The sequence below is a fragment of the Lotus japonicus genome, chromosome 3 (genome assembly GCF_012489685.1).
Source record: "Lotus japonicus ecotype B-129 chromosome 3, LjGifu_v1.2".
Classification (NCBI taxonomy): Eukaryota; Viridiplantae; Streptophyta; class Magnoliopsida; order Fabales; family Fabaceae; genus Lotus; species Lotus japonicus.
The window spans coordinates 71,798,570-71,812,984 of record NC_080043.1 but is presented as its reverse complement, the minus strand read 5'-3'; the positions used below and the strand labels follow the sequence as shown (position 1 = coordinate 71,812,984).

At 33.7% G+C, this 14,415-nt stretch overlaps 2 protein-coding genes, 1 long non-coding RNA gene and 1 pseudogene across 5 annotated transcripts; all 4 read left to right on the top strand.

The window, feature by feature from the left end:
* The first annotated feature begins 126 nt into the window (after positions 1-126).
* Positions 127-3,625, top strand: LOC130745664 (uncharacterized). 3 transcript variants are annotated; one of them, XR_009021843.1, is made up of 5 exons: positions 127-612; positions 714-779; positions 1,135-1,260; positions 2,936-3,032; positions 3,263-3,625. It is a non-coding gene; the product is annotated as an uncharacterized LOC130745664 (long non-coding RNA). The 3 variants fall into 3 exon arrangements; XR_009021842.1 differs by having other exon boundaries at positions 127-622; XR_009021841.1 differs by having other exon boundaries at positions 128-779.
* A 2,135-nt stretch (positions 3,626-5,760) lies between these two features.
* LOC130744652 (uncharacterized) lies at positions 5,761-6,652 on the top strand (annotated as a pseudogene).
* A 1,600-nt stretch (positions 6,653-8,252) lies between these two features.
* On the top strand, positions 8,253-9,443 carry LOC130744651 (protein FAR1-RELATED SEQUENCE 5-like). The gene is made up of 2 exons (XM_057596819.1): positions 8,253-8,351; positions 8,469-9,443. The coding sequence occupies exons 1-2, from the start codon at positions 8,253-8,255 to the stop codon at positions 9,441-9,443; spliced, it is 1,074 nt and encodes a 357-aa protein (XP_057452802.1).
* Positions 9,444-10,198: 755 nt separating this feature from the next.
* LOC130744650 (uncharacterized) lies at positions 10,199-10,768 on the top strand. The gene has a single exon (XM_057596818.1). It carries the CDS (start codon positions 10,199-10,201, stop codon positions 10,766-10,768), a length of 570 nt encoding a protein of 189 aa, XP_057452801.1.
* Positions 10,769-14,415: the final 3,647 nt, after the last annotated feature.

Genomic DNA, 14,415 nt, shown 5'->3' with positions numbered 1-14,415 from the left:
TATGGATTAACACAATTGAATTCAAATTGTATTTTGATATATTTTAAATCGATTGAAACAATAATAATGAGCCTTTAATCTCAGTACTCTTCCATTTGTTTCTATAAATTATGGACTCATACATGCAACTTTCATCATCAACTCACACACCTACTTATTTCGTTTTGTTTCTTCTCTTTCCCTATTTCTTCACAGTTTCTCAATCCTAATAAAAGATGACCAGTAGAGAGGAATTTCATGGAGAGTTCGGAAGTAGTGTCAAAGCCCAAAGAAGACCTCCAAACCTGCTATCCCCAAGGCTATTAATACAGCAGGCTATTCTCCATTTTTTTTTTAGATTCCTGATTATGAAGATGTCCTTTCACTACTTGGTGGATTTATTTACTTTTAAGTTTGCTAATGACAATAGTTTTTATTAGCTTTTTTTTTTATAATTGTATGGCCCTTATGAAAAAGATTGTTTATACCAGGAAGGAAAACTGTGTGTCTTTCACTTTATCTGGGTGATTTGTTTTTTTTTTTCATTCTTCAATTGATACTACTATTTTTCTGTTAGATTTTTTTTAAAATGTTAAATTATAGACCATGGAGGATTGAGAGATGGTAACTGAGGTTAGGCAATGTATGTTCAGTTTATAGTTCAAAACAATATATCTTTGATACTAAAAAGTTTCTTTATTTGTACTCATCAAATTTGCTGAATTATTTTCCAGATGAAGCATTCTTTGTCTAACGGAGTTGCATGCGTCAAGGACCAGCGTAGGTGCTCAATGCTACAGGTTGATTGTCCTTTGTCGTTTACTTTACCACTCTCACGTTTCTTTCAATTTATTTTTGACAAATCTGAATTATATGAACACGTCTATTAACAAAATATTTTCAAGTGGGTTATCTTTTCAAATTTTAAATAAATATTAAACTTCCACTTTGAAAAATCCCACCTCCTTAAAAATTTCTAACTGAAAGCAGGTCACATTTAAAAAAGGTTTATTTCAACCTCCGGAGATAACCATAAAACGAAGCAAGGGCATCAAGTTTGTTTTGTTGAGTCCATATATATAGGTCCCATAATCTTTGTAGCATCAAGTTTTAGTGAGAACTCTAATTATATCATTGTTGTCTATTTTTTGCTAGGGTATGTCAGAATAAGGCAGATTTAATTGAGCTGAGAAATTTTGGTCATGAAAGACACATGAATAGCTTCACCCTACAGCTGGCTTTGCAAACCCAAAAGGGTTTTCAAGAAAGAATTTGTCAAAGGTAAGTGAATGTGGCATCTTATTCATCAGATATTAAAATAAGACCGCACTAATAGTAGCATCAAGTGTACAAGTTAATTTAGGTTTGGGTCATCTCTGGCCATTTGTTCTAGGTAAGCTCTTCTATTCTATGTGAAATGTAAAGATGATAATTTAATGCAAGTGTAGAAGTAATGTATTCTTCAAATGTGTATTTGCTACACTCCATTAAAAAGTAATTGATATTTCAATTTTGTAATGAAATTATTTGTTTTCTACTCTTTGTTAAAACATTATATTCTGATTGAAGAGTAATGTAACCTCAACTCAATTTAAAGAGCATGAACTTCAAAAAAATGCTTTTAATGCAGTTAAAAGATTAAAAAATGTAGTAAATGCTATAAAAAAAATTGTGCGAGATTCTTTTCTATAAAGAAGTTATTTTTCTCATTGTGTAATACATCAAGTGAGCTTTGTTGAGAAGCTTTGTGAAAAATATTTGTGAATATATGGAAATTCTTATAAGCAAGTGCATAAGTTAACCTGATAAGCTAATTGAGTCTAACAGATAGAGTAACAAATCTCAATGCCTCTTTAAGTTATCCTTTGCTTCTTTTAGCTCCTTTTAAATCTTCAATTTGTTCTTTGAAAAGGTGATAAATTTGCTTTACCAAGATTTTTTTTTACTTAACAAGTTAATCTTTCTTTTTATGTGGGATTGGTGAATGAACACGGGCTATTACATGACAGACAACTAAGGAACTAAATCTCTTATGTAGCTAATCAGTTGTTCTTCGATTGAGACATCACTTCCTGGAGCTTGCTTTTAGTTTTTGAGTGAAAAAAAAAATTGGGTGTATTGTTTTTAATAGTTTTTTCATTTTAAATTTCATATTTAGACCCTTTTCAAAGTTATTAATTCAGTTTCCATTTCAAATTATAATAATAATTAATTCTAAAACTTAAATATGAGTAACTGTTTTTTAAAAGTTTTTCAAAGTAAAAAATTTCCTTCTCAAATTTATTTTATCCTCTTAAAATATCTGATATCTTCTCCAATTTAAATTAATAAATATTTAAACATGTGTAAAAAAAATTCTGATTTCACATTTTTTTTTGAAACTGATTTCAGATTTATCCATTCACCAAGTTTTTTAATAATGCTATGAAATTTGTATTTATGGGACCAAGGAGACAAATTATTTCGCATGCGTATTTTTTCCTTTCCATTTCAAAAAATAGTTATTAATTCTGTTTTAATTTGAATAACCCAGCGGAAAATTTTATATTACAATTAGTTTTTTAAAATAAAAGAAAGATATGTTAGTTTCTGTAATATAATAATAATATTTACTATCAACCTATTATGAATCATACACATATTGTAGTCTGTGTTCAAAGTTCAAAGTATTAATGGTATGAAATTTCAAATTTCAAATTTAACTCTTCGCATGTTTTTTAATGCTATGAAATTTGTATTAATGGCCCAAGGAGACTAAAATAATTCTCCAAGCGTTTTTTTCCCAAGACTGTGATTACGAAGAGTCCTTACTCTTTCACTCCTTTATCTGACATTATGTTCAGAGATCCTGATCCCTCCTTTTTAGTTGGTATATTTTTTTTGTACTATACGTTCTCTATTTCTGCATCTATCTCATGACTTCCAATTTTTCTGACAATGAATTTTAAATGTACAGATGCTACTGGAATTTTAACAGGGTCCAATGGAGAGTAAGAGTTTGAAAAGAACGGAAAAATTGAAAAGAGAGTCACTATTGTGCTAGATCAGGAGGGGTGGGTATTCAATAAACTTATATTATTAGTCCTTTTTTTATTATTATTTTTTTAATTTCGTCTGTCCTAATTATTATTATTTGTGTAACTTGGGGATAAGATGAGCAATAATGAAATTTTATTACAATTTTTCAATGTTGACTTCTTATTATATTATCACAGGGTTACAATATATGCATAATTTATTTATTAAATTTTATCTCTCCTTTGATTTCTTTGGTTGTTGTTAGATGGTTGGTGATCTAATGAATGATATGTTTGACGGGAGACTCAACAGCCAAAATGAGAAAGGAAGGGATCTTCAAAGCTTCTTTATAGTGGTGTAGGTTATGGAATATTGTCATCCCTGATATTACCCAAAACCAGTGTGTTTCATGGAGGCATTAAGCAGGAACTTGAAGATTGATATTGCCACTTGAAGGTTTTCAAGCCCTGCAACTTAAGATAGATAATCTTTGGAAAATTGTTTGTCAAGGAACTTCAACTTAAATTTACCAAAGAATACTTGGCTTTGTTAATGATGCAGAGAATTATCTAAAACCTTTGGCTACTTCACCAATGGTTGCACCAAATTACTTTTACATTAGAGGTCACTGAATTAGTAGTGTAGACACTTTTTTTCTGTTTAATTTTTATTCTTATAAGCAAAAAAATTATAACTTATTTAAAAGCCTGCATCATTAAATGTTTCTCTTCACTTCAATTAACCCCTTAGCATTTCAATACTTGAACACACATTATCCACTTGAATGCTATCATGAATTATGAATTTGTAGCTATATTTAATTTATGGGATAAAGTGTAAAATTATTTATATAATTGTACACTAATTTATGGTTAAGTTTCAAGGGAAAAAGCTCTCACGAGTGAGAGGGGATTAAAACCTAATTTTTTATTTATGTTTAAACTAAAAATATGATAACTTTTAATATAATTTTAGTGAAGGGGTCATATTTCTAGAATAGCTCTTATTTATTAATGAACTATAAAAAAAACATGTGATCCAAAGAAATAAAACATGTGATCCAAAGAAAACATGTGATCCAAACATAAGAGATGGAGTTCTATACTGACCTGGTGAAGTATTCTCAACTTCTAATCAGTCAGTGTCTTCTCTTAGATTATAGCTCATACTTAATTATTTGCAGGTAGATTATTCATGTGTGTGTAGTTTGGTCAATTGAATGAGAATGTACTCCCTTCGTTCCTTTTTAAGTGTCCTTTTAGAAGAATTTTTTTATTCCTTTTTAACTGTCATTTTGATGCTTTATGGTTACAATTTGTCAATTATACCCTTACTTTTTCAATAGCTCCACTCTTTCCAATACATGGCCAGGCTTTGTATACGCTGAAGAAAGTGTTCTGCATAAAAAGTGGGTTCAAGAGAAACAACAAGAATAGTAGCAGAAGTGGTTTTACCATGAGGGATGAAAGAATTAAAAGTTAAGTTTATAGTAGAGAGTCTAATCTTTTGAGAAGAACAATGCTTTTAATGCAGACGAATAATGATTTTCCCTTTTTCTTTTTTTTTTTAATAAATATAATATTTTTCTTTACTAGAGAGAAATTTTCGGTATGAAATGAAGTATCTATAAGCATGTATTTTATTACAATCATTATTCTTCCTTTGGACCATACATATTATTTCCACTGTGCTATTGTAACCACCTTTATGAACATTATCGTTAAATTTTATTGTTCGTGTTACCTCTTGAATAGAGCCTTATAAGTTTGATTATTTTTATTTTTATTTTTATTTTTGTGATTCTATTTGTTTCATATAATAGATTTATATGACAACATCATAGTTGATATGGCATGGCTAGAAAGCTTGCTATCCTATATATATCGTTTTTGCTAAAAAATTGTCATGAAGAGGAACATTTTATATGATGACATTTTATATGAAAACATTTTCATGTTAAAACTAATACAAAACTAACATGATAATTGATCACGGGAAGCTAGGAGCATTTTACATAATATACTTTCATGTATAAAGTAATAGAAAAAATTCAATATAATTTCAGCTAATTTTAAATGGGTTTATGAGACAAAACATTAGAATTGAGTTTCAATTTATGTTTTTTTTAAATATCTTCAACCTACTTAGGTTCTAGACAAGGTTCATTATTATTACCTGGAGGTAGAATTGCTCACTCTAGATTTTCTATTCCTATTTTAATCCACGAAATATCTACATGTAATGTCCGACAAGGTTCTTCAAAAAGCGAGTCTTATTATTTGGACCATACGTACTATTTTCACTGTGCTATTGCAACCACCTTTATGAACATTATCATTAAATTTTATTGTTCATGTTACCACTTGAATAGAGCCTTATAAGTTTGATTATTTTTATCTTTTTTTTGTGATTCTATTCGTTTCATATAATAGATTTGTATGACAGCATCATAGTTGATATGGCATGGTTAGAAAGCTTGCTATCCTATATATATCGTTTTTGCTAAAAATGTCATGAAGAGGAACATTTTATATGATGACATTTTATATGAAAACATTTTCATGTTAAAACTAATACAAAACTAACATGATAATTGATCACGGGAAGGAGCATTTTACAAAACTATATATATCGTTTATTGTTCAAGTTACCACTTGAATAGAGCCTTATACCCCACTAGGCTCTATTGCAACCACCTTTTCTTCTACTGTAAATTCAACCTACCTACGGAAGTATTGTAAAGTAATTAAGTTAACTATCAACATGAGATTACAACATGTTGCTTCCTCTTCTTCATCTATGGAAATCAAAGAATTTGCTGATTGGCTTCTTCAAGTAGGGGATGAAATAGTTAAGCCAATCAATGATGATGATTCTCATATAGAGATTCCCTCTGATTTGTTGGTAAGGGAGTCTGATAATCCTTTACTTGAATTAGTAGATTTTTCTTATCCAGAAGTTGTTGCTAATTTGGAAAATCATGCATATTTTGAACAAAGAGCACTCATTGCCCCCACTCTTGAAAGTGTTGAATAGGTTAACAACTTCATGTTGTCTATGATTCCTGGAGAGGAAACAAAATATTTGAGTTATGATACTCTGTGTAGGTCGGATGAAGATTCTAATATAGATGCATAATATATTAGAATGGTTCACTCCTGAATTCCTAAATGATGTTAAATGCTCTGGTATTCCAAACCACCGGATTGTATTAAAAGTTGGGGTTCCTATCATGCTGATTCGGAATTTAGTTCAGTCTGTTGGATTGTGTAATGGCACTAGATTGATGGTTACTGCTTTGACGTCGTATATTATGGTTGCTACCTCTCTATCAGGTACAAAATCAGGTAAACCAGTTTATATTCCTAGATTGAGCTTAACTCCTTCTGACACTGACCTTCCATTCAGATTCTCAAGAAGGCAGTTCTCTATAATTATGTGTTTTGCTATGACTTTAAATAAGAGCGAAGGTCAATCTTTATCCCATATTGGATTATATCTTCCTAGGCCTGTTTTCACGCACGCTCAGCTATATGTAGCCTTATCGAGAGTTAAATCTAGAAAAGGGTTGAAGATACTTATTGTGGATGACAAAGGGGTAGTCTCTAATTGCACTCAGAATGTCGTGTACGAAGAAGTATTCCATAACATATGAATGGTTAGATTTGGTAACTTAGACTTTAAAATTCTTTGTATCTTATGCATCGTAATTAGCTTCCTGTTTTTTTTCTTTAACTTTATTAATCATTTTCCAAACTGTTGCAAGTACAATGAATTTTAATTCAATGAGGGAGAACAAGCAACAACTGGGATACTGTAATTGAGCCTTCTTACTGCTGAATTATATTGCTGAAATATTGGTATTTTGTCGGATTCAATTTAGATTTTATTTAAATTGTTTGTTTCAATTTGGTACAATTGAATTTTCTGTTCAACAAAACATATATGTTGTAGTTCAAATCTTAAGTTTTTAGTTTCATTGTCGAAACAATGCTGTTAATAACGTAAGAAATTCAGATTCAATTTTCGCCGTGCAGCGCACGGGTAAAAACACTAGTTGACTTTCATACAAGTAAAAATGAGTCAAGTTTGGCTTCTGTCTATGTCCCTCCTCCTTTCTCATTCATTTATTTTGATTTTTTTTTTCATGCACTTCATTTCTTACTAATAAAGATGCGGTGATATAGCTCATAACAATATAAAATTTAAATTCGTAAATAAATCAAAATTTAAAACCTTTTTTTTCTAACAATTTTCAAGTTTATGAAATTGCACAACTCACCAAATCATTTTCAAAAGGAACTATTTAAAGAGAAATTTGTTCGGTCGAATTACATAAATTTCTTTAGCATATGTTTCTGGGTAGGGCTTTGAAGGGGAGATGAGGGAAAATGAGTTTTTTTAGAAGCTCTCTTCTTGTTTGAGAGTTTTTTTTCTAAGAAATGACCAAGGTTTGAGAAATTTGAAATAACCCTTTAAAATTTATCTTAGCCTCTTCTCTAGTTAAATGTTCTCGAAAAAAAAATACATTGATGCTACCCGTTGTCTATAATATAAATTCTAATTATTAGAATGCAATTGAAAAGATTAAGAATGCAATTGAAAAGATTAAGAATGATTTAAGATAATATTTGAATGCTTAAATTTTGAAACATTTGTCGAAATCATATAAAGGATTTCTTAACATGAGATTAGGGATTTAAGAGGGGAAGGGGAATTAGGTTTTTAACTATTTTAAATGGAATCTAATTTCACTTTTTAGGTTTTGAATAAAAGATGCTTCGGAATGATGTACATAGTTTAGGTAAAGGCTACGGTGCACAACCGGCACATGTTGTGTATGGGTGCATGAGCGAGTTGACCGGTTACCACCGGTAAAAAAAGTTTTAATAATAAAAAAATACATTTGTAATATTGGCAAAACGGAAAAACGGGGTTTTTAAAAGAAACCGGGTCCGTTAGGGTTGACTTAAAAAATTGCATAAGTTGCTTTCCCTCAGCTTGTGCCTTGTAGTTTCTCTTTCCTGTGGCACGCACATTTCATCCGATTTGAGCTCCATCATTCGATCTGAGCTTCATCTTCTATCTCTAGGCATCTGAGCTTCGTCCACTATCTCCAGGGTACATCCTCATCGTATTTCATTTTCAATTTTGCCTACATTTATCGGTTTCTCCATTTATTTGTTTAATTTACTTGAATTGATTGTTGATTTTGATCCTCATCTCATTCGAGCTTCTAGGTTTGTTGATTTGGAATGGCAAACTCAACCGAGATCAGCTATGGTGGCACGAGATGCTTGAATGGAAACAGTGAACAGAGTAGGTCGTTGAAAGATGCTGATAAAATGTCAAAGGTAATTAACATATTGATCCATGAAAAAATTGCAGGTGTCATATGGCTATAGATAGAAATGGGTGCCATAGATATGCATGTATGTTTGTCTTATCTTTTGTAATTTTGTTTGTCTTAGGATTTGGATGAGTTGAATGTGGAAGATAAAAATGGAGAAGAGTGTAGTGTGGACTTTGAGTATGAAGAGGAAACCCATGTTGATGGTACTGATGCAACAATAGATATCAACAATGAAGATGACATCCTAATGATTGATCTTAAGAATTTTTGTCCTGAAAAAGTCTCAATGCTGAGCTTTATTAGCTTGGATATTGCTTATTTATTCTATACTTGGTATGGAAGGGTGAATGGGTTCTCAGTTCGTAGAAGCAGTATTCTGCGGAGCAAAACAAGTCATGAAGTATTGCAGCAGACCTTTGTGTGCTCTAGCGAAGGTAAACATCGACTCAGCTGCTTAAACATGGAAGACCGAAAGCGACGGGCAAACAATGAGACAAGGCTAGGATGTGAAGCCAAGTTCAGAGTCCACATCCATATTGTTACTCGACATTGGTATGTGACTATTTTTGCATTTGCACATAATCATGAACTTTTGGATGGACTATCTTGTGGAATGTTACCTGCTTATAGGAAAATGAATGAGTTTGATGTTGTGCAAATGAATAACATGAGGATGGCTGGTATAGGTGCACATGATATTTTTAGTTCCTTTGCAATGCAGTCAGGTGGTTATGAGAATGTTGGTTTTAGACAGAAAGCCATTTATAATCAAGTAGAAAAACAGAGGGCAGAACATGAATCTGATGGTGTGGCCGCATTGAAGTACTTGAAACAATTACAAATATCTGACCCCAAGCTTTTTTTTCGGTACAAAGAGAATAGTGAAGGTAAATTGGAGCACCTGTTTTGGAGTGATGGAATGAGCCAAATTGATTACAAGGCATTTGGTGATGTGGTTGCTTTTGATGCCACGTACGGTAAAAACAAGTATAGGTGTCCTCTGGTGTTTTTTTGTGGCGTTAATCATCATCAACAAACCATTGTGTTTGCTTCTGCAATTGTTGGGGATGAAAAGGAACCTGCGTATGTTTAGTTACTCCAAAGACTAATGGAAGTTATGAAAGACAAGGCACCTACGTCAGTCATCACAGATGGGGATATTCCAATGAAGAAAGCAATAAAGTGTGTGCTACCTCAATCCCATCACAGGCTTTGTGCTTGGCATTTGAGTCGGAATGCAACCTCAAACTTGCATAATCCTGAATTTACAGCTGCATTCAACCATTGCATGCTTGCTGGGTATTATGACATAGGGACATGAAAAAAAAATGGACAGAGATGGTGGATAAGTTTGAGTTACATGATAATGGATGGGTTCAGGAAATGTATGAAAAAAGGAGGATGTGGGCTGCATCGCATATGTGTGGCAACTTTTTTGCTGGATTTCGCACAACATCCTGTTGTGAGGGTCTTCATTCCAAAATTGGGAAGTTTGTTAATTCAAGGTGTAATATAACAGAGCTGACCCAACACTTATGCAGGTTGATGAATCATATTAGGTATAAAGAAATTGAGGCTGACTTTAATTCATCTTATGGTGAGGCTGTGTTGGAGACTAAATTCCAAAATCTTGAGAGGTCTGGTGCCAATGTCTTTACAAGGGAGATATTCTCCATGTATCGTGCTGCACTACATAGGTCAGGAGATTCCATTGTTGTAGGCTACAAAGAAACATCCAGCCAGTATATATTTTTGGTTTCAAAATATCGTGGTTCTGGACGTGAGTGACATGTCTCATTTCAGCCGTCTACGTTTTTTTTCCAATGTGCTTGCAAAAGGATGGAATCCATGGGTCTTCCTTGTCACCATGTACTTGCAGTCCTTGTTTATCTTGATGTCTGTGAATTGCCAAAATGTCTAGTCCTGCAGAGATGGACAAAGTTTGCAAAGGATGATGTGGACAAGAATGCAATGTTAGGATCAAAACACTTGGATTCCTTCTTGATTAGTAGGTATGGTGCCTTGATGAGTCAATACAGGGAATTAGCCTCATTTGCCTGTCGTAGGCTTGAAGATTTTCATAATGAAAGAGATCGAGCGACAAAAGCTATGCAAGAATTGAAGTCAAGGGCAATCAAGAATTGTGATGAAGAAGTTGATGATTTGGGTAATTCCTTTATTGGCCTTAAAGATCCTAATTTTGTTAGGACTAAAGGTACTGGTTGTCCAGGTTCGTCAAGTGCAGCTGGCAAAAACAAAGGCAACAAGAGGAAAGGGAGTAGGAAGTGCTCACAATGTCACCGATATGGTCATAATAAAACTACTTGCAAGACTGCAACTAAAGCACGCCAGATGACAGAAAATACTGATGCGGATACTGTGCCTACCCAAGAAGAATCATATGCAAATGTTGGGTAGTGTTGTGGATCAAGATGAGTAATTGAAATGTTGGTAAGCCCTTTGGCATTTACATAATTTGCTTACATACTGGATTTTGCTTTTCTTTCTTTGTTGACTAACCTATTTTCAATTCTTTTGTTGATTTCAGTGGCAGTCCACTTGAGTTGGAATGTGTATAAAAAGACTTGGAATGAAAGGAATGGAATGGGAGACTTCAGAATTCATAATGAATGGAAGACTTTTGTTTTTTTATTTGGGTTGTAACTCTTAATTATCACTGAGATACTTCTTTATTTATGAATGTTGTGGTTGTAGTTTATTTAAGGTGCCTATGCCTATGATAAATGTCTTTTAGTAGCTTAATCCTCACCACAAAGTGCATGAAATGATTAGTTCCTGTGGATCCACAAAATGCATGAATTGCATAGTTTCTTTTGGATCAAGATTTCTGACCACAATTTCTTTTAGTAGCTTAACATACTAGTTTAGGGTTTAGATCAAAGGCGGTAGTTTTTAACATTGGTTGAGATGAAGTTTTGAAAGAAGGTAGACCACACTTATATAGGTTTCTTCAATTCCAATTCAGAAAGTTGAATTGAAGAACATAATAGCCTTGGGTGCCCATTTCACATGATTACTTCAATTCCATTCCATTCATGGGTGCCCATTTCATTAACATAGCATTGGAAAATTGAAACAACAGAGGCCACAACAGAGACATTGTTGAACCAACAGTAAAAAAACAAGTCTTGGAGACAATAATAATTAACAAAAAACAGGATTACTTCCATTCCATTTCCATTCATGGTGCCCATTTCATTAACAGATTCCAAACAACAGACACATTGATGAAGCAACAGAAGAAGAAAAAAACAACACAACTACACAAGGAACGAAATCAACAACATAGACGAGACACATAGGCACCAACACAAGTTCACACAGGAGCGATCACGAAGTTGAAAACATGCAATTCATGGGTTGGCATGAAATGGATGCGCTGGCCTTTTCGTAATCCAATTGTTTTGGCGACTTCATACCATCCCTTTCCAACAGCACATTGATTCTTATTAACAACGTGCCAGCACAGTGGGCATGGAAAGCGTTTCCCGTTTGGTGCTATCAACGTGCACTTGTCTATGCTCCTCTTCATGTACCTCTTCACAAACCAGGCCCTGAGAGGCTGACCATACATAGAGAAATCATGTGAGATAACTTAAAGAAACATGAAAAAATTGTAAAGAAAATGCAAAAATCGAAAACAAAGAAACAGATTCACATCAGAATCATAGTACAAAAGGCAGGAACCAAACCAAGGTTTGTCTTCCAGAGGCTTGGCTTGAGGTAATCTTTCTATTGAAGCCAGGACCAGGTGGTATGTTCATGTCATCATCGGAATCAGAACTGAGATCTATGATCTCTTGCTTGACCTCGACCATGGTGTTTTTGGTTGTGAAAGGAGGAGTGAAGAGATGATGAAGGAGAATGAAGGTTGAGGTGCGGTTTATATAAAACTGGTTTTTTTTGGGAGAAGGAGTAAATGTGGTGAAAATGGGAAGTTGAAGCCGCTTTGAATGACTATGGCTATAGGTTAGGGGTGGAATAATTATAAGATTGACAGTTTATTGAGTGGACATTGGCTGTGAGGGGCGATGATTTAGACCAAGCCTTGAGACTTTTCAGAGTAATTATGTCAAGAAAAAAAAACTGATATGAGTGCCATAATTTGGACTTTGACATACTTGTTGCTGCCAGACAGTACCACACATCAAATGTCTTTCAGAAATTCACTGGTGATGTAATGAATAAATTGATTTCCCAAAGGAATAGAGGCATATATGAAACAGTTTCATTAAGGGCACCTTCATTAAGACCTTAAAACCCATTTAGACCAATCCACAATAACCTTGGGTAATTGTAGTGTCAAAAAAAAAATCATTTTAAAAAAAATCATAAATAATTTGAAAACTTTCATCATTAAGCAGGACAAGTAAGAACACTAAGGCTACATTCCTATTGAATCTTTCAGCCTCAAGTATATTTTTTAAGTTAGCAACCCTTGAATTGCTTTCTTCCAATTGAATGGGGACTTTCATCAACTCAATCTCTGCTTGTAATTGTGCACGCTCCAACTCATCACTTGCAGCCCAACGAAAATAATTACATAATTTTTCACACTGCAAAACAACGAGTTAGGCATGACTTTGCACTTTTTTTTTTTCAAGAAAATTTTTTTTCTGCTGAAATGTAACTTACATCCCAAAGTCTACATCTCCAAAATCGTTCAAAATTGAGGGGATATGTGGTGGGAGTCCTAAGAGGGGATGACTGCCTTTTTCATGGTTGCAAAACACAAAGAAAATGAAGGACATTGTGAAGAAGGTTTGTCCATATTTAAGGGGATATATGGTGGGAGTCCCTTTACGGGATTGGCTTGTGTATTCAAAAGGAATTGAATACTGAAAAGCATGGACCCCTCATAAATTTGTTGACTAACGGGTAGGTAAGAGAGAGACCGTGTTTGTCTTGTTATGGTTTTGGAGGGCAACTTAGTGGGGCGTTTGAAGTCAAACAAATTAAATGGAGGGAAATACAAAATCCAGGAAGGAGGGAAATAGAAAATCCAGATGGAGGGAACTTGAAAGTAAAGAAATTCAAAGTACTCTCACAAATCATATGGAGGGAAGTTGAAAGTAAATTACATGGAGGGAGAGGAAAATTCAAAGTAATCTCAATGAATTTGACATAATCTAGTTGACTAACCTTGAGGAGGGTGGCCACGCATCAACCCAACGTCAAATACATGGTTACATGCAATAAATGCATGCATGAAAGTAGAAACAAATGGTATTGTGCCTTCTAACCTATACTACTTCTTTTGTCATTCACTCACCATTGGCCTTAGTTAACATTTCCAAAATCCTTGCTTATCTACGGTTTAGTACACCAGCATTGGATGCCACATGTTCTTGTATAAGTAGATGGCACAACTAACCATTAACCTCTTCATTCTCACTTACTAACTCAATCTCTGAACCTCTACTTGGTTGGTTTGGTTTAACATGAGCAGTTCAAATCAGAATGGTGAGAGGGGACAAGATCTTCAAGAAGGAATGGGGGACTGCATTCAATTCGATGCTCGAAGGGACCACTTGATGGTGGTATGTTTCTATTCCCTTATGTCTATTTTCCATTCCTCACTTCTTCTCTAACTCACCAACCATAACATCCTTGCCTTTTTAACCCTTTTTTAGGTAATGGAAAAGAGATGGAATGAAATAAGTCTTGGCATCCAAGGGATTTTAAATGCAATCTGTGATCAAAATACATGCATCCGGGTGTGTCTACAATATCAACCACATCATTATTTTGCAATCAAAATTATCACCATGTGTTTATTAAACCATACGATATCACTTTTGTGTAGGGAATTTAGCGTCGTATGGAAGCTATGGAAGATCAATGCCTAACTATTTCTAAGGACTTGAAACAGGTTCTGACTCTACATGAATCCAACACATCCAACGCATTCTCAAGATTCCAAATGACCCCAAAAGTTGATATGGTTGGAAACAAAAAAAGGAGGTGCATGTTACACCTCCTTCAAGGATCAAACAAAAAACCACATTAACACCTAAACACTCAAAACAAAGCAGGGAAATTCC

What these genes read in the sequence shown, in the direction of transcription:
- LOC130744651 (XM_057596819.1), top strand. Translation starts at nt 8,253, where the DNA reads ATGGCAAACTCAACCGAGATCAGCTATGGTGGCACGAGATGCTTGAAT. An exon ending in ATGCTGATAAAATGTCAAAG is followed by an intron (nt 8,352 to 8,468) that starts GTAATTAACATA and finishes TGTTTGTCTTAG; the next exon opens with GATTTGGATGAGTTGAATGT.
- LOC130744650 (XM_057596818.1), top strand. Translation starts at nt 10,199, where the DNA reads ATGGGTCTTCCTTGTCACCATGTACTTGCAGTCCTTGTTTATCTTGAT.